At 36.3% G+C, this 19671-nt stretch overlaps 1 protein-coding gene across 1 annotated transcript in view; it reads right to left on the bottom strand.

Annotated features, from left to right (window-relative positions):
- Positions 1-19671, bottom strand: part of LOC117413099 (parkin coregulated gene protein-like) — an 89642-nt gene that overhangs the window by 25030 nt on the left and 44941 nt on the right. Inside the window, exon 4 of the mRNA XM_058997609.1 lies at positions 12887-13036. Coding sequence (XP_058853592.1) covers positions 12887-13036 — 150 coding nt within the window. The remainder of the gene's footprint in view (positions 1-12886; positions 13037-19671) is intronic.

Raw genomic sequence — 19671 nt, 5'->3', positions numbered from 1 at the left:
ATTTGAGCATTATTTCAGCATGAGCATAGACACTAGAATCTATCTTAACAACTTTTTGCAGTTATTCAGCAAATTGACTTCCAGCATTAGAGCTGATAAAATTAAAAGTTAATCATCCCACATTTGAGCAATTTACTTTACACATTAGGGTAGTCTAATGAAAAGCTTTGACTTCCACATCACTGGTGAATCCATAATTGAGTACCTAGCCATATAGACAAAACACCGGGCATACTCGTATATTTAAAAAAAATAAAATAATAATTTGCACTAAGAATCAGTCTTCATCATAATCAAGAAGGCATGAAATAGGAGTCAATATTATGATTTTAAGCTTCCACCAAGATAAGCTGGTGGCAGCAGCATATAGAATTTCTGAACAGCTTGCAGTGTGTTACCGAATGCTCAATTCTTATAATAGTACTACATCCAATAGTGTCTAGATTTAAATTCATATCACTGACTTGACGTGGCAGGTTGCACAATCATGTCATTTTTACATACAATATAATTCCTTACCCCCCCCCCCCTCCAGTTAATAACTTTGGATTCTAGAACCTCAAAAACACTATTGACAGCTCACTTGACACGTTTAGACTTGGCCCTTTAATTTTTAATGCAAGTGTTACATAACCGAGTGGGCCTCCTCTGTCCTTCTATTGAAATTGACAATGATATTATTAGGGACATGTAACGCACTGCAATAAAATGTCACAGGCTCACACTAATGAAGGGTCTCCTGGGAAATAAGTTGGATACATTATTAAAGACTTTCATTTAAAACGTCCAAAATGAAACTGAAACTATTTGCACTAAAGTAGAAAAGGTCATATCACCGTTGTAGGATGTAATTAACCTACTCACATCCAGCTAGTTCAATTATTTCTATCAGAGCGAAAGGGATACATTGATTGTTTTTAAAGTTTTTAATAAAGTTTGGTTGTGTTACAGGTGCTATTGTTCTGGGAGTTCATTGGTTTCATCCCAAGTAATATTCTATCAGGATTTAAGTCTAAAATGTGTACAGATGAGTCACCTGTGTACAGTAAATGTAAAATCTATCCTTTATCCCGCTTGAAGATTAAGGATATATAACCATAGTCTCTAGTTCTATTTTCCATCTAGAGACCCCAAGCTGTCAAACCTTTGAAGCACATGGATGATTAAAATATTATGAGAATTGATGTACAACTTGATGTGTAAATCTGTCAAACAGAACTGAAATAAGTGTACTATTTTTATTTCAAAGTAATATCTTTTTTATACTCCCCCTTATGCCTTACAAAAAAGTTCAGGAAATAAATAGGTCTAAAATTAGTTGTGGATGTGATTAAGATAAAGTGTTGGACCTCCCTCCTACAAACCCAGTACATGTCATCTCCTTAGTTCTGAGCATCAGACCCATTCATTTTAAGACGAGTGCCAGGGTGTGGGTTGGCAGACAAATTGCCTCTCTCCTCGCTGCATGCACTTTCAGTGCCTGAATCTGCTCAGCTGGAGAATGGAAATTATTTTCTTTCGCCCTAATCTTTATATAATTTTATCTGCATGACGCAGAACTTTTTTTTCTCTGTATCAGCAGTGGCCATATGTCACCACACTGCAGGCTATGAAAATGCATGGCATGTCCTCAAGTTTGTAGATATTGTTTAATTTAAGGACATACTTGGCTAAACTGCAGTCATCAACATCCATTATCTCTGGCCCTAGAGTTCTTCTTAGAGCTAAAATTTAGTTCAAGAGCCCGAAGTATTTTCTAATTTATAATTCCTAAGTGCCTTTAAAACTAATTGCTAAACGGCTGTGCTAATTCTTATTTCTAGGATACAGGGCAACTGTCAGATTCTGAGAGGGCTGATTGGTCCCTTAATCCATAATATGGATAAGTCAGGCATGTCATTAACCCCAACCAGCTATGGAAATTAAACAATTGCCAATGTTTTTATTTATTTTTGTATTTTTTTATTATTTTTTTTTATTTAAGTCGGCCATGAATTCCCTTCTGGCTACAGATCTACAATCTAGGCCCTTTCTTTCTTTGATGGTCTAGGGCCTTAGTCTTTGATTAAACGGTTCAAAATACACATAAGACAATAAAGCTCTGGGAGATTCCAGTTTGGAGATTGCAATATGAACTATAGACATATCAATTCAATCTGTATTGAAAACTGTCAAAGACAACTCAATTTTGGGAACCTATTGTTGGCCAGCACATTTAAGTGCATCTATGAACCCAGCCTTCAAACAATGCTGATGAGGTTTGGGGACAGATTTGTGTATGGTATGATGTAGTGCTTCAGTAACATTTCTCGCTTGCCCTTCAGCGTTCTCTGGGTGTTTCAGGCTAAAGCTCTGTACTCAGCAGGAACTACAGATTCGGATGTGTTTCCATTCAATGTTTTTTATTGGTGATTAGTAAGAAAGCCTGCAGAGATTACTGACTTCTTATTGAATGCATGCTTGAGATAGGTTTCATTCATTACAGCTCTTTAATAGCAGCTGTGTACCCAGGTTGTTATTGGACTTTATTAGAGAATCCATAAAAACATTCACCAAAGAACTAACCTGTACTTATAGGAACATGAATCTAGCAGCAAGATCATTTGCACAGATAAAAGGTGCCCTTTTTAGGTAAGGTATAGCAGATATTGCTCTAAGCAGCTCGTCCAATCGTCAGTTTATTTCTCAATATAGTATAGGTATAGCAAATTATAGCTGAACATTTTACTATAAGCACAACTAAGAATCTTTTTATTTAATGTGTATGTTGCGTACTACATTGCACTGTGCATGCTTGGTCACATCATAGTGGAATGTAATTTAGTTTAGAAAACTTATTAGGAGCATCAGGAGAATTTCTATTTCGCTCTCAGCAAACACTTCGGTATAACACCATCTAGGATGCCAAACACAAATTTGTATCTGCTTAATAGTCACACCTAGACAATTAGGGGCCGATGTAAGGATACATGCAAAAACCCATATTGCTGCCAAAAAACGTGTTTAGCTGGCGTAAGGTGGTATTTTAGCGGTCACTAAAAAAGCAGTATATGTAAAGAATGGTTTTCATCTGGCAATCTGCACCCGCTATCAAATTAGCTCTTTGCCATCATTAATCCATTTAAATGATATTGAAATGTATTCAAATGAAGAAAAGAGCAGGTATGTGGAATACTAAACGGGCGCAAACATTATAATGAGATGTAAGGATTTTGCTTTGCACTCGGGCAATTGCTGACCCTCCAAAAACTTTGTACCTCCTCTGACAAGGTGCAAACCATCGTAAAAGCGAGTAATTAAGAGCTGTATAAAACCACAGACCTTCAGAGACCTGTCATTCACCTGCCATCTTTTCATCACCTGGTTGACTCTCCTCCTGGTAACACCGACAGCATTAACTTTCTCCACTATAGAGGCCCATGTGGCCTTTTTGGTAGCATAACTGATGTTGGCTGAGGCTTTTCCAAATAACTCGATTTCATGCTGAGTGACCTCAGCCGTAAGGAGTCTCCTCAGAAAACTTTTCTTTTCTTTTCCGTGCGCCAAGAGGACTTTTCTGCCCTTCGTCTGACATTTTTTGTTTTGTTTGATTTTCGTGCTCCACAAATCTCATACAGCACCTACCGCTCTCTGTACTCTTACCTCACCTCACCAAACATGATATTTATTAATGCATAAAAAAAACAGCGTTGTGACATTCAAAATTGATCATTTTCTCTAGGGTTATTATTAAACAGATGTTCCAAAATATTTAAATGCTGAAAAACAGTAAATGCTAAATTGTAGAATATTTCATTTTTTATGTCCACCTTTTAAGTACATGTAAAATATGAAACAGAAATACATGCAAAAATAACAGACATGTCCCCTTCTTGCAGAAATATTTCCGATCTTTGATGCACCTGGTGTATTTTTCGTTCAAGTCATTTTAAAGAAATCGTGCTGCTCTAATGCAGTGTGTTCAATCATTTAACCGGAAGCAAACTAAACTGTCTGCCAGGTTCCAAAAAGCAGTGTAACAGGTAGTGTGGCAATCACCCAACCGTTTGCTGTATTTTAAGTGATAAAAAAATATGTATATTTACACTGTTCTTTCAGAAATTGAATTTTCACGGTGAACTACATCACATGGCAATGTGTACATTTTACGGAGATCGGGAAATCTGTGGTAACTGTGAAAAAAAATCCAACCTTACTCATAAATTACTGTGTTAAATGTGCACTGTTAAAAACAAATGCTCTACTGTTTCCAAACCATTTCTTTTGTGCGACAGACTGACGAAGCAGCTGGTAAAAATAGTTATGCTCCTTCTTTCCATGCGACAGCCTTCCAGGAAAGAGATTTAACGAAGTACAAAATTCACTGGCTCTCTGGATTACAGGCCCTTTGGATGACTGAACAGAACAGATTTTCTTCTTTCATTACAAATACCATATGACAGCAGCTGCTTTTGTGGATCTCCTTTCAAAGGAAAAAAATTATGAGAAAAGACAGGACCATTGGCATTGTGCTGTGGTCCACAGGGTTAAAGTGTTCAGATTGCAGGCTTCATTGTCTTTTTAAGAGACAGGGAGACACAACAACTAACCACAGAGGCCAGCATGTGTCTCCATATAATCCTGCATAACACTGGAACCTGTGTTTGAACAATCAAATGCTATGGAAAAAGTAAAGCAGACACTTAAATGGAGGACAACATCTGTGGTATTACATCACCATCATAATCTCGTACAAGATGGTATTTACAGGATACGCACAGGGCGTAACTAGGAAAATTTTTTAAATATAATTGGCGCTTCATCACTGCAAAAATATCAACATTTCATTTAAAATAGGAGAAATGGCAAGAATAAAAACAGGACTTGGATTATTTCTCTATATATATTTAATTGTTTTAAAGAAACTGTACCTTTTTCAAATACATGCAAAAGATTGTCGTGAGCTATCTGTCACTATGAAGAGCTGTGCCCTTTAATAGGGATTTTTTTTTTATAGCATTCATACATAGAGTAACCTATAGCTTAAATCATGCATTGCACAAACTATAATGTTTGAGACTTTTGATTTGATCTTGTTCACCAGATCATCTCAAAAATAAAAATAAATAAATAGATGCAAAGGTCAGAGCATCAAAAATAGTGAAATATGAAAAGAGCTAGAGCCGCTGAAATGCATAATGAATTGTCAGTCTTACTGTAAATGAGCGAGACTTGGGACTCCACCACATCTACAGGGAATTCATTTTTTCTACAACACTTTTCCACAGCTAAATGATATGCGAGTTTGGTCCTTAGCATTGGTTTTAAAATGTTTACATTGGTACAAAAAAAGTCACGGATTGGAAAAATGGCCTCTTAGAGGCTGGTTGGTCCCTATAGTGCAGGGTAAAGCATATTAGAAGGTAATGTGTAGACGAGTTCTCATTGCAGCTGCCAGTGCTATCTCTCCTGTTATTTAAACAGAGAACTTTAGCTGCCAGTGCTGTCAATCCAGTAGCAGATTCACAAAGTTACATTAAAAACACACACATACGAAAGCAAGAACAAAGCATGCAATTAATAAAAACATTTGAAAGAACAAAGTCTTCTGAAGTATGACTGGAAAACATGACACCTTGGTTCTGTGCATTTTTTAGATTATGCATGAGCTTCAGCCTTATCTCCTGACCTTTAAATTGAAGGCAAACATCATTTCAGCCGAGGGGCTGCAGAACATGCCTGATTGGCTACCTGCACAAACCTGCTGACAATTGAAATTAACAGAACCAAGAGGCATAACCAAAGGGAGATTAGTATATATATACTAGAGAGAGAGAGAGAGTTTCGTTCTTAAATGTGTAGAGGTAAAAAATCATTATGTGCTCTGAAGCATGTTGAGTAGGAACAGCATTGCATTTACTATTTCCCTATTGGAAACTTGCGGTATTGTATTTTAATAACTGATAGTATAGCACATTTTATTGAAGTATGTGCCGATGTGTACACCAGGCTTCAAGGAAGGCTTGTGTCCCTAACTTAAAGGTACCGTTGAGAATGTAAACAAACTTGACTGTCAAAAAGGATTGTGTTGTGGACAAGAAAACTACAGCAGCGAAATGATTTGAGCAATCTCTCCGTCCCAACGTAAAGCTGAATGGACAAAGTTATTAAATGCCTGTATTTTTGCTTGTGAAAGTCATAGCACCCCCATCCCCATTTCAACTCTGCACCCCTCAACGTTTATTCATCAGAATCCAGTGCTTTATATCACCCTAATTGAGCACATGTAGGTGTAATAATCTAAATAAACACACAAGGATGATGCCAGCCCTACTGTAGTAGGGATATCTGGGACATTAGAAATGTAAAGCAACATGTATCGCATACATTTTCTCCAGTTTTGTAATAAAAAGGTGAACACATGTATTAAATACATATAAACTTCTGCAACATATTATGGATTCAAAACTAGGACACACAATCAGCACATCTTTGCCCTCACATACTGCTCTACCGGCAGTAATTCCTCACTGTCCAAGAGAGTCAACAAGTTCTCCCTTAACTTCTCCATCAGTTTGTGAAATGGAAATGTCTTCACCTAGGGGTGCTGTAGTTCTGTATGTTGTCTGAAATATGTCAGGAAACCAGTTTGAAGTTGTGTTGTGATGAGGAAAAAAATAAAAAATAAAAAATAAAAACACACACACTGCTGGGTCAAATGTTATCTGTGCCTGCCACACTCCTAGCAGGTGCAACTGCACTTCCCTCTATCTGAAATGTGGAGGATGTGCAATTAGTCGACCACCAGTTTCTGAGGTTGACTGTCACTTTACTATTTGAGTTGTCAACTATTCAGTGCAACCACTATACAAGAGTACAAAGTGTGCTACTCATATTTGTTCTGTAGGGCACAGTCCACTACTGACTTTGGTTTGAGTACCTGTGCTGGTACAGTATGGCGGCTCCTCATACAGCACACAAGCAGATTTCATCGTAAAAAACACTTGTGCTAGAAGTCAGAAGTTTTGGCTGTTGTTGTCTTATATGGAGAAAGGTTTAAAATGATAGTTATAGAATTGTGAATTCATAATTACCTTTGCAAAAAGCATATCTTTACAATCATTTCTTGATGCATTCATGTTCGGAATCCTAAAATGGTCAAAAAAGTTATGTCATGTTGTGACATCCTTCAATAATACATATCTATAAAATAGATTCAGGACCTGGTGTTATAAACGCTTATGTAGAATGTGCACAAAATTCAACACAATCAATGCGGGCTTGTAATGGCGATTGTTAAAGGTTGTCATCAGTTTGATCTCCAGAGCCTCCATTTCTTTCGTACCCAGTCATTGGGCAGTATATTCAACATTGGTGTAACTTTCACATAAAGTCCTACTGAATTATGTCTCTTCAATCATTCCATCCCTTTCATCCATCACATTTCTTTGGAAAGCAATAATTAATGAACGAGTTAGTGGAATGGAATGCCCTTTTGCAGTTGGGTATAGCGTTTGGTGCTCTAGACACGATTTGTTGATAGCCCCAGGGAAAGGTAGTAATAGGGCTGCAAATATAATCTATCTTAGAATTCCAAGGCAGTAACTGGTGAGTCCAATTTATGTACGTTTCCCATGCTAAATCACATAATGACAATCTGCCTATAACTCCGCTTATAACCTATAATCCCTTATTCCCAGGCTATAAACTATGACTATTTACAACCTTTCTAGTTTATAAAATATCCAAGACACATCACATTCATATATCATCAGACAGTTATTCCATTTTCTTTTTAAATCCACTTGTATCAGATTATTATTATTATTATTATTATTATTATTATTATTATTATTATTATTATTATTATTATTATTATTATAGGCTTCTCTTTTGAAGTTCAGTTTGGTGAACAATACTGGTAATATGTTATTAAATCCCATCCACCCCAGACAGCAGTGTGTATTCCCCAGATCCCTTGCAGTAACACTTGTTGGTTACAAGGTCTCTATCGCTCATATACAGATAGCCATCAGGTTATTAAGCCTCCCAGAGTCATGTAATACCATTCACCATTGTGATGCTGAGAATCCCAATGGAGTCTGGAGTGCTCCTGAGTGAAGAACTCTATTGTACAGAGTTTGCCAGAAGCACACATCCTATTCGTAAACCCAAGTGCCTGAGGCATTCATCAGTTACTGGATGTCAATAATAAGTCATCCCATGAAAAAACGCATATAACCAGGCAACATCATGTACCCTCTATAACACCTGCATGGAGCCTACAGCACTGAATCGCCAAGGTGTTGAGTTCTCAAACCGCGCTCATGCAACCCAACATCATCCATACTGCGAAACTCATGGTAGCTTGAGAGGCTAATCATTAATTGACACAGTAATGCAAATATTATTATGTTGTGGCCATTTATTTAATTACGAGAAATGACTGTAAAAGGTAATTAAATGTTCTCTGTCAAAAATAGTTTAACGATACATTCTTTTTTTTTTAATGCTATATGTAGTACAACACACCCAAACTGTCCATGCAAATCAATAATTATCTGGTGACTCACGCTTGTGGGCTATAATATTATATCATGCTATATTATTAGTAGTAGTAGCAGCAGTTGTAGTAGCAGCAGTATTATACATTGTATTATTATTATAAAGAAAGATACAAGTTACAATAGCAATACTATTTTTAGTAAAGTATGATAGATGTATACTCTGTTTGTATGATTAGCTATGAAAGGCTTGAGTAACACTTCACCACATTAAAACAACATTAAAAAATATCTAGTAACCTCAATTATTAGGATGCTCAAATATCAAACAGCTCTAGATCACACCACTGCTGTAACCAGTATATAAAGGTTGAAAAGACAGAACTAAAAAAAATACTCTATACCTTAAAATGATCATAGAGACTGCACAATGTATATTAAAATCATCTGGCAGTAAAACCAGGGCAGTACTGTGCTAAGCCTTAAGCCTTAACTGGTCTGAACAAAAAAACGACTTGTACTTATAGAGGGGACAAAAACACAGAGTAAATAAAGGGCTTCTGTATGAGTACTGACACGGTCTATTTCTGTGGTGGGATGGTAGTACAAAGGGATCAGACAGTAACTATGATATACAAGCCAAAAATATAATGAAACATATTCACAATTAGGTGCTTGTAAAGTATTAAAATGTGTTTTAAAAATGACACATTTTATGCTGGAAAAGAAGCTTCGTAAATCTGGTCCTGTCTTCAACATCTTTCCCTTTCCCCAAACTATTCCTAGTATATTTTTTAGCATATTATTTGCTGTATTTAATAATTAAAAAAAAAAATCATATCTGGTACTACACTAGGGTAAAGAAAACTCAGTGCTTTTTCATTGTCTTGTACTTCCTGGGTCATTTCACCTGGCGAGTAAAACTGACCCCACCTCTTCACTAGCTTCGTTCCTGTCAATAACCAGTCAGCTGCTTCCCCTATTATTATTTATTAGCAGACGCCCTTATCCAGGGCGACTTACAATTGTTACAAGATATCACATTATACATTATACAAATATCACATTATTTTACATACAATTACCATTTATACAGTTGGGTTTTTACTGGAGCAATCTAGGTAAGGTACCTTGCTCAAGGGTACAACAGCAGTGTCCGCCACTGGGGATTGAACCCACAACCCTCCGGTCAAGAGTCCAGAGCCCTAACCACTACTCCACACTGCTGCCATAGTGACTATTGACTGGCATGCTTTCAGTCAGTAACATGCTTTGTCCCAGAAGAGACTGCTGCAGTGAAATGGCCCAGTGAGTACCAGATATAATGTTAAATGTTAAAATTAAAATACATGTGTGCTATAACGTGTTTCTTTTAAGACATACATAGCACATTTAAGACATATATAGCTAATGGAAGGATAAAAAAAGATTGATGGAATTATTTTGTTAACTACAATTACATTACTGTGAAACAATGGATCTGATCGATGTTTGTCACTGACATGAAAGCTTGTCCAGAATAAAGGGAAAGTGAAATCCAGATTTTCCTACACATCTTTTATTCGATAATGTGTTTTTATAGCATAAATTATACTCCTATAAAAGAACAAAAGTGCTCTTTCATCACATAATTCACTGGATTGTCATTTCTACATCAGTGGTAACTCATTTTGAAAGGACAAATTTCAATAGCAGCCCAATCACGCAAGCGAAGAGGAAAATAAATAAATAATAAATACACACAGCTTCCAGCCAGAGATAAACTATTCCAAACGGGCAGGCTTGCTAACCGCTGTGGTTTACGAAGTACTGAATCCAAATGATTTTGAAATGAAGTTGACAGCTAATTTACAGAGAGATTTACATAAAAAAGATTAATAAGCTAGGCTTTTTTGTCTGCCACAGATAATGTAATAGAATCAAAAGACAAGAAATTGGATATTGATTAAAATTTCTAATAAAAACCATGCAGGATGCACAATGCCCTTTTATTAATCAAAGGGGTGATTAATTTCCAATGCAATGTTTTGTTCGCCACTCCCCTGTCAGTTTCACTTAGATTGCTTCCCTTTTTTATCTGACATGACACCACGGCCTGTACTATCCACTTAGATCACTGAATATCACTCATCTCTGGGCCTAAATGGTCTTAAAGCTTTTAATGTCAACTACGGATAACGCTTTCAGAGTAAACGGCAGCGTTGTATTAATGACATTCACTATCAGCCAATTTTGGAAAATGCTGCAAAACAGTTAGGACACTTTCTTTAAAGGTTCCACTATCGCTTACTCTATTATATAAATTGTAACACAGCCAACTCACTGAGGTTTGTTTTAAAAACCTTAGACCCAGCACACAGAAACTTATTTTTTAAGAGTGGTTGTGCTATTTTTTTTTAATAATAACAAAAACTAAATAAACACCTAGCTCTAATGAGCATTAACTAGACACAACACAGGAACCTAACTATAAAACAGGACAGCTAAGCTGTTTACTTGTAATACAAAACACTATGCAAGGTTTAACACTACAGTTGAACACACTCCCAGCCGTTCTCTTCACTCTTCAACAGCCCAGAACAGACTGGCTGCACTCCTTTTAAACCCTGCACCTTATTGAAATTGAAGATGTGTATATCGGTACTGTGCTGTACTTACTACCTACCCAAATTACAGAAGCTGGCTGCAGGAATGCATACAGAATGCAGGTTAATTTATTGAGAGATGTGCAACAAAAAGCTCAGATTAAGATTTTTGCTCCAGGCTGCACATTCCATCCAGAAATTAATATATATTAATTTCAGCTGGCTCTTTGAGCTAATATATATATATATATATATATATATATATATATATATATATATATATATATATATATATATATATATATATAAGAAACAGTTTAGACTTACAAGTCCTTAGATGTACTTTCTGAGTAACAATATCAGTTTTCTTTTACACAAATAATGCTAATCAAACACTGGAATAAAAGGTTTAATAGTGTTTTTGTGCCAGTGAATGAAAAAGAAATGGAGCGGAGCAGTCAGTGGTAGAAACCTACATCCCAGATACTTGTCCTTGATGGCCCTTATGGCAATAATATGCAGGTGATTCATTTCAATCCCTGTATAGAACTTTCCAAAGGTAAAAGACATTAACAAAACACGTTTTGCCAAACCCAGGCTAAGCTTTTTTGAACACAGACTGCTGTCACATAATTTACAAAGTATCTTGATGAAAAGGGCATTACGGAGGATGACCCTGCAAAATGCTCTACGTGTGAAGGCAGAATAAGACTGTCACTTCATAGATGTGTACAGATAGATGGTGTGAGAAACTCATCTGTCTGAAATAGACCTGCTATCTGCTACTACTATCTTGAGCAAGGTACTTTACCTAGATTGCTCCAGTAAAAACCCAACTGTATAAATGGGTTATTGTATGTAAAAATAATGTGATATCTGTATAATGTGAAATCATGTAAAATGTGATATCTTGTAACAATTGTAAGTCGCCCTGGATAAGGGTGTCTGCTAAGAAATAAATAATAATAATAATAATAATAATCTTTCAGGGGGAGGCAGTGTTAGCCTGGTTGTTAGAGCCAACGGCAGGAAGCCAGGTGATTCTGGCTTTGCATTTCAAGATTAAATCACTGACTTTTTTGTGACCTATAAGGCACGCTGCTTAACCTGTGTGCCAGACCTGCCAGGTGTCAACCTTGGTATGACAAGAAAAACCATGTGCAGTAACAAGATGTTTAAGTTCTTTGTATTTGCAATGACTGTTTTGTTGTTAATGAAACAGTTGTTTAGCAGCCCAGGAAAAGCAGAGAAAACCATGAAAGCAATCCAAAATATTTAAAGAACTCACAAACTCATGAAGTTAAAGCATTGTGATAAGTGCAAAATCATCATGAAATTAACACCCAACAGCAAAACATTAATTGGAAATTAACATTTTAGTATTTCAATTTAAATTTGAAGTTTCTGAATGAAATTTTAGATTCTCATTTTTTAAGGGATAATTTACACCATCCATATTTTCTTAATATATAATTTCGTATCTGTGTATTTTCTTTTATTCTCTATTGCTTAAGTCATCATCATAGGGGACAGAAGTTACAGTTGCACACCCCTAGTAGTAATTTCTTCCACCTCCCTTCAGAAATGCAGGGATCTAAGCAGAAACAACAACAGTGAATGAAAGAAGACACTGATAATAGGATATTAAACATGTAAGAAAATATTAACATGTAGATAAAAAGTGAACATACGTAATAGAATCGCTATGTTTTTACAATAAAAGGCTTTTATGAGCAGCACAAATTATAAAAGTTGTCAAACTGGGGCTACCTTCACAGTGTAAGTGAAGTGGATTTGTGTAGGGGAAGCTCTACTCACGGTTCATGTTCTTAAAGATGTTGAGGATGGGCAGGATCTGCCTGTAGTAGGGAACCAAGGCCTCACCCACCATGTCTCCTGAGATCACCAGATGCTGGAGGATCTTCAGTGTGGTGCAGATCACCTGCCTGTTCCGAGTGTTGAGAGCATCTGAAACAACAAACACAGTGTACACAAAGAGCTTGTTGCTATGTGTCTTCAAATGAATCAGGCATCTGTGCCTGAGACGTACAAGATAATAATACACCAACATGGAACAAGACTTGGGGCAGATAAATACATGCAACTGATACCTTGACTTACATTTTAGTTAGCAGCTTTTTTTTAAATGTAGCAAAAAACTGTGATACAGATACACTGAATTTACTATTACTTACTCATTATTACTTTCTACCAATGCAGAATGACTAGGTGGGATTCTTCATTTTACACCAAAAAAATATTTCTGCAAAGGTGGTTGCCAAGATGGTGCAACATTCAATATGGTACCACTATCACACAGGTTAGACTGCAAAAATCCTATACAGGTATATAAAGGTATTTAGTTGCAGACAGTACATATAATATATGTACACCAATCTTATTGTCTGACATAAATCATATAATAATAACTACAAAAATAATACGAAAAAAATAAATCAGTGACACACAAAGACAGCAATCCCAGACTTCAAAATAAGTTAAACAGACCTGAATGAGTTTTAGAAGTTGGTTATAGCATGTTTAAAGTTATGGATGATAAACTGTACGGTAATACATGTTTCATATAAAACAATCCTTGCATAAGCGTAAGAAAGGGGGCACTTTGTTATGAGTTCATATTTTTATCAGCTAGGGATAGAAACATGAAACAATAAATTATTACAATTCTGGCAAGCAAAAACCGGCCTCTGGTTTGAATAACACTGTTTTTATGACATACAGTACAAGCCCCTTACTCCTACTTACCTTGTCTGCTTTAATTTTCTACTTCTTGAATCTTTAACTGCATTCTGCAGCCCCTGCATGTGAGATCACTGATCTCAGCCAACCTTTCCTGGGTAAATGTTTTTTCATAAAATAAAATAATAAATCTCCCCTTTCCAATGGGGCCCAGGGACAAAAAGGAGTGTGCTGTTAACTAGAGACTCCAGGGTAAACTTAATGATTTAGGTTTTGGGCAGGAAATATCTCTGGCTTAATACAGGGCTATTGCATGCACCTTGGGCTCACCTGTAGGTGATAGGACCCTTTGATGTTATTCTTCCAGGCTCTTTCTGCTTGCAATCCATCACTTTCTGAATTAAGATCTCAACTTGACTTGAAAAAACAGGAAGCATTCCATTTGTCTAAACACCCTATTTGTTCAATAATATAGCTATATGTAAAGTACGGTATTTTTGCTAAAGTACATTTCATAGAATTAAGAATTTACCTTGGTCTTTATTTTCAAATCTAACTCGAGCAAGCAGTGAACTGCAGCTTTTGCGCAAGTTGGAGAAAAGAATGTTATTTTCATAACTTGTATTTTGTCCTTTGCTTTTTGTCTTGTGGTTATTTGTGGTTAGAATGTCAGCAATGTCATATTAAAGCATTTTAATGTTATCAACATTTCAAATAAGTCTTCGGGTGTGTTGCACATTAGTTTGCTTACATATGTGGCCATGGTTACTTAAGTCATAACTCTCTGTCATCCTCTTCTTTGCCTTTGTGTTAGGCTGCAGAATAGTGATTTATATTGACATCAGACAGTATATCAACAATGTAGCGGATCTATATGGATTAAATGCCATTCTCTTAACTCTAGTGTTTGGCTCTGTTGGTAGTCAAACTGTTGCTTTAAGAAAAGCTTTCTTTCTTTTTATTTTATGTTGCCTACAGATTCCTTCTTTCATGCCGATTGCTCAGACAATTCAGAATCACTGTCTGCTGATCTGTGAAAAACGATGAACTGTTTTTGTGTTTTTTTTTTTAAAGGGAATGGTACAGGACTCTTGCACGGATAACTAGTATTCCAATGTCATTCTAGCAACAAACAATGAATGAAACTGTCATTCACTTATTTATTGTAATGTGAATAAGCGTCTTATGCTGGTGCAAATGGTAAGGGGCCAATTCACTGCAGATCTCAGAACCAGCTTAGTAATGTGGAGCCAGGACAGGAGTTTAATATCAGCTGCTGCTTTCATCTAAGTGACAATAAACAGCAGCTGCAACAAGCCAGGACTGATGGTATGGAAACAGGGGAGTGAGGTTCACCTGTTCCTTAGAACAACTTCATACAGCCTGTGTATTACACTGCAACAGCAGAACCAGTCCTGTTATAGAAACGCAGCAGCAAGTTACCAGAACTGGGAAAAGTTTCATGAAATTATGCAAAGATTATACTTACAACAATTAGGCTATTATTACTTAATGGCATGTGCTAGGAGGACTGGTAAAAATAAATAAATCTCTTCAGCCTAGAAAATGAAGACTGGAAACAGGGATCTTTAATTGAAGTTTATAAAATCCTAAATGCTATAAATTATGTCAATTCCCTGCTTCAGACAAATAGAAGCTGAGTAAAAGTTAAGAAGGTAGGAAACACTTTATGCTACTGGGGATACAATACATGTGTGGAATTGTATAGCAAGAGTAATAACATCTAAAAATAAATATTGTAAATTCATCAAGAATTAAATTAGATTCTAACAGACAAATGGTTTCCATTTTCCTTTCTGGACAACTACAGCAATTACAGAGCAGAAGATAGAAAGGTTACTTTCCAAACTACAACTAAGACTACAACTACTACTACTACTGCTGCTTATCTAACTGTGCAGAATAAGTAATACATTGCTATTACTGTTAACCTGTAAGTGTACAATTAGTAGACAGATCAGCTAGGGATAATCCACTGCAGAACATGAGCACCAAAGATATCACAAGACTCTTTGTTCTACTAAAAGTACCAGTTTGGTTTTGAAAAGATCGCCCGCAGACATGCTGTAACCAAGTCAGGCAGAACACATTAAATCCTAACCCTCCCCTCTAGTGGGCATTGTAAGCCCTGCGGTGGATTACTCAGCCTAGTCTAATGCAAAGCTGTCAGCCCCTACACTGGAAACAGTGTTTTGTAAAATAACTTAGGAGTAATAAGGGCCCACACATACACACAGACAAAATCATTTATACTTTCATCTGACAATTAAAACCTGCAGTGTCTCACGTGTTTCGTTGAACACAATGTATTCACTGGTATCTATTCACACTATATTTCAGATTTTTCTTTTCCAATAATTTAAACTTGCTTGACACTTTGGCTAGTCACTCAGTGACTCAGTGAGACAAACAGGCATAATTCTGCTACTATTGCAGCATTGGAAGATGTAATCCTATGTAGTTATCCACTGCTTTCTGACAAAATTGACTCCTTTGGTTTCATAAATAAGCCCATGCACTTATATATGTGGAGTTATAAGCGCCCTCACAGCAAATGCAAGACAGACGTTTCCCTTCCATATGGGGTTTTGATATACTGATAGTATTTTAAACATAAACATCTAGGGAGATATTTCCAGCAAATAATAGAAGGCATCTGTAACAACCTTTTTAAAAATGGAGTCCACGCCTATAAATGTAACATTTAATTAAGCATGTCAGTAATTCAAAAGCAACCGCTGTAATTGTCAGGATATAGCGTGTGTAACGGACAAGAGTTGGAACGGGCCAAAATGAAATAATCAGATATGCGTCACTCGTGTTTAACCATCACTGAAGTCAAAATTGTATAGGGTTGGATATGTGAGTGCTGACTGTATTACACAACTATACTGCACACCTTGTATATAATACGCAACATGATATACAGCACTTTATATGAATGTTTGATTGCCTGATCTTGACAGTTATTATAAAGTATTACTAAATAAACAATTAAAAAACGATTTTTACAACTCAACATGTTGTTGCAATCAGGCTTTTCATTCTAAATACAACCGAAGAGTCAAATAAGAGAAAGACAATCAAGGACAATTTGGCTGACAGCACTTATCTGAGACAGCCTTAGACTGGCTCCTCAGGGTTGGCAATGGAATTCTTAAATAAAGATCTGTCACTTTCTCAGGCTGGGGGCACTCTCAGGTGACTTAGAACATCTGTTTATTACTCACACTCAATACCACATCTCTACAGTGCCAGACGCACAAATGTACAAAACAGTGTTTAAGTTTTCCATCACTAATGTGTGCCAGCAATCTTTCTTCCTCACCTGCAAAGGACCACACAAAGGGAATCATTATGGCAGGAGGAATTACGAGAGCATATAACCCTAACAGAACGCATGCTGAGAAGGGGTCATTAATTACTGGGATTGGACTGGTTTCCAGCTCAGCTGTTCCAATTGATCACAGATATTTGGTATTAAGATAAATGGTTTGGATTAAACGCACAGCTATGCTTCCCTAGCTACAGAATTAGTTCAAAACAGTGTATTAACATATTCCACAGTGTATAAAGCCTGTTTTTGCTAATATTAAGAAAAATATATATATATATATATATATATATATATATATATATATATATATATATATATATATATATATATATTGTGATGAGGTGTGGGGCACTGTGGTCGAGGGCCGGTATTTTGGGCCTCGGATTTTGCGCAGTCTGTACCCTTTTTAAGGAAATGTAGTCCTGTTGGTCTGGCGCAACAGGACTTCAATTCCCAGGAGGCCATGGGACTGATGGGCAGCCATTTTAGATGGCACAATTATAATAGGTGATTGGGTAATTGATTCAACAGCTGCCTTCAATTTAACAATTGGGAGCCTTTTAAAAAGGGTAGGGTCAACCTGTTGGGGGACAAAAAGAAGGAGAGTTGGAGAATGAGCTGTGAGCTGTGAGCTGTGAGCGGTTTGAAAAGGGGAACAAGAACCAAATCTTTTGTGCAAGCTGGGACTTAAAAGTCCTGGTGTTTTGGGGCCGGTAAGCAGCTTAGCTGCCCGGACTGTTAGATAGGGATACTTGCTGTTTAGTTAGAAATCCATAAAGGAGTTAGGCTTTTGTTTGTTTATCTTGGATATTTTTTTTTATTAAGCACTGTAAATAATAAACGCACAGGTGCCGACCTGTTTGAACCACATTCCTGGAAGTTTGACTTTCTTTAATGCTAGAGGACAGTGTAAAAGGTCCGGAGGAAGTGACAACCATAACACACATTTTCAGAGTTGTCACAATATATATATATATATATATATATATATATATATATATATATATATATATATATATATATATATAGTGTGTGTGTAAAATGGCAATGTAGTCACTCCAGTTTTGCTTGGTATCTTTACTTGTCATTTCAGATTTTTCTGTTTTCCATTTCCATTACTATTTTATGATATTCACAATCATTCTGAGTAGCTCTGTTGTTCCCATATTGAATTCTTATTCTCTACATCTCCCTTTACCTGGCTTTGAGCTGCTTTGAACTTGAGATGTAGATCCTAAGCTCCAACACTGGACAGCCTTCCTTATTCCATATAATGCCAATGTGACCTTTCAACTCTTCCTGCCCCTCCTACTCTACATTTGTTAGACAGTCTGGAACTGGCAGACTTGAAAGGTCACATATGTGTCACATGACTTGAATAGAAGGAGGAGGGCTGTTCAGTATTGGCACTTTGGATCTCTGGCACGAGTTCAAAGCCAAGTAAAGAGAGATTTAGAAAGCTACAGGACCCAGAACTACTCAGACTGATTGCAGATACCATTAAATAATAAGGGAAGTGTAATACACAATACTTCTGAATCGACTTCCTCTTTAACTAGGGGTTTAACAATATACTTAAGTCATAATATGAAATCTACTGTATCTCAATTAGTCTTGATGGGCTAATTTGTACGAATTGTCACACAATACAATTTTAAAAGCCAAAAATTTAACGAGACTATGAATCACATGCACAGTATTCAACCTTCAAGAACCACTTGGACTTATCTATATACTGCTTTTGGTCATGTGTCACTATAATAGCCATGGTCAATTGTCATTCTAGTAGGTACTGCTCACTATGATGAGTATTGTTGCTTGCATTGTATCAGTAAGATATCAATCACACCACAATTGAAGCAACAAATGTAATACTTTATTTATGGTGCCCTATTAGGTTTGTAGCATATAAAGCTCATAAATTCTCAATCTTAAATGTCAGGGGTAGTTGACATTTCTAATGTTTTTTTTTTTGACAGAAATTAAATGTATTACTGCTTAAGTACTGGATTGCGTGGTTATAAAACTTTAATTTCAAACTGTATAAATGTTATTCCAAACTGTGTGGGCAAAAAAGAAATAATACTCCATCTTGAGCAGTGAATAAAATATATCTTTCCAGCTTGCTGAGATTTATAGGTATTATAGTAAATGAGCAGTGTTGGTAAAATAGATTTGTGGGAAAATTAATCGAACTCTGGGGTTATAAATTGTTATTATAAGTTTTGTTTTTTTTTTTAATTTTCTTTTGTTTTTTAAATGTCCTGAGGCATAACTGTGGATATCAGTACAATATCCAAATTAGAGGAAACAGAGGCACCATATAGTCTGTACATACATATCACACTAACATTTTCACTATACATACTTAACTGTGGATGTATACAGCTGCACACAGTGAGCACCTTTGTTTTTACCAGTGTTAAAGAGCCCTTTCACACATAAGAGCACTAATTCATTAACACCCCTCCCCTCTCTCACTAAAGGTGACAGGCCCGATGTACTGCATGGCCAATTTGCCTGCAATTTCCAACTGGGGAAAATA

This window comes from Acipenser ruthenus, chromosome 23, assembly GCF_902713425.1.
Source record: "Acipenser ruthenus chromosome 23, fAciRut3.2 maternal haplotype, whole genome shotgun sequence".
Classification (NCBI taxonomy): domain Eukaryota; kingdom Metazoa; phylum Chordata; class Actinopteri; order Acipenseriformes; family Acipenseridae; genus Acipenser; species Acipenser ruthenus.
This window is presented reverse-complemented; position numbering and strand designations above follow the sequence as displayed.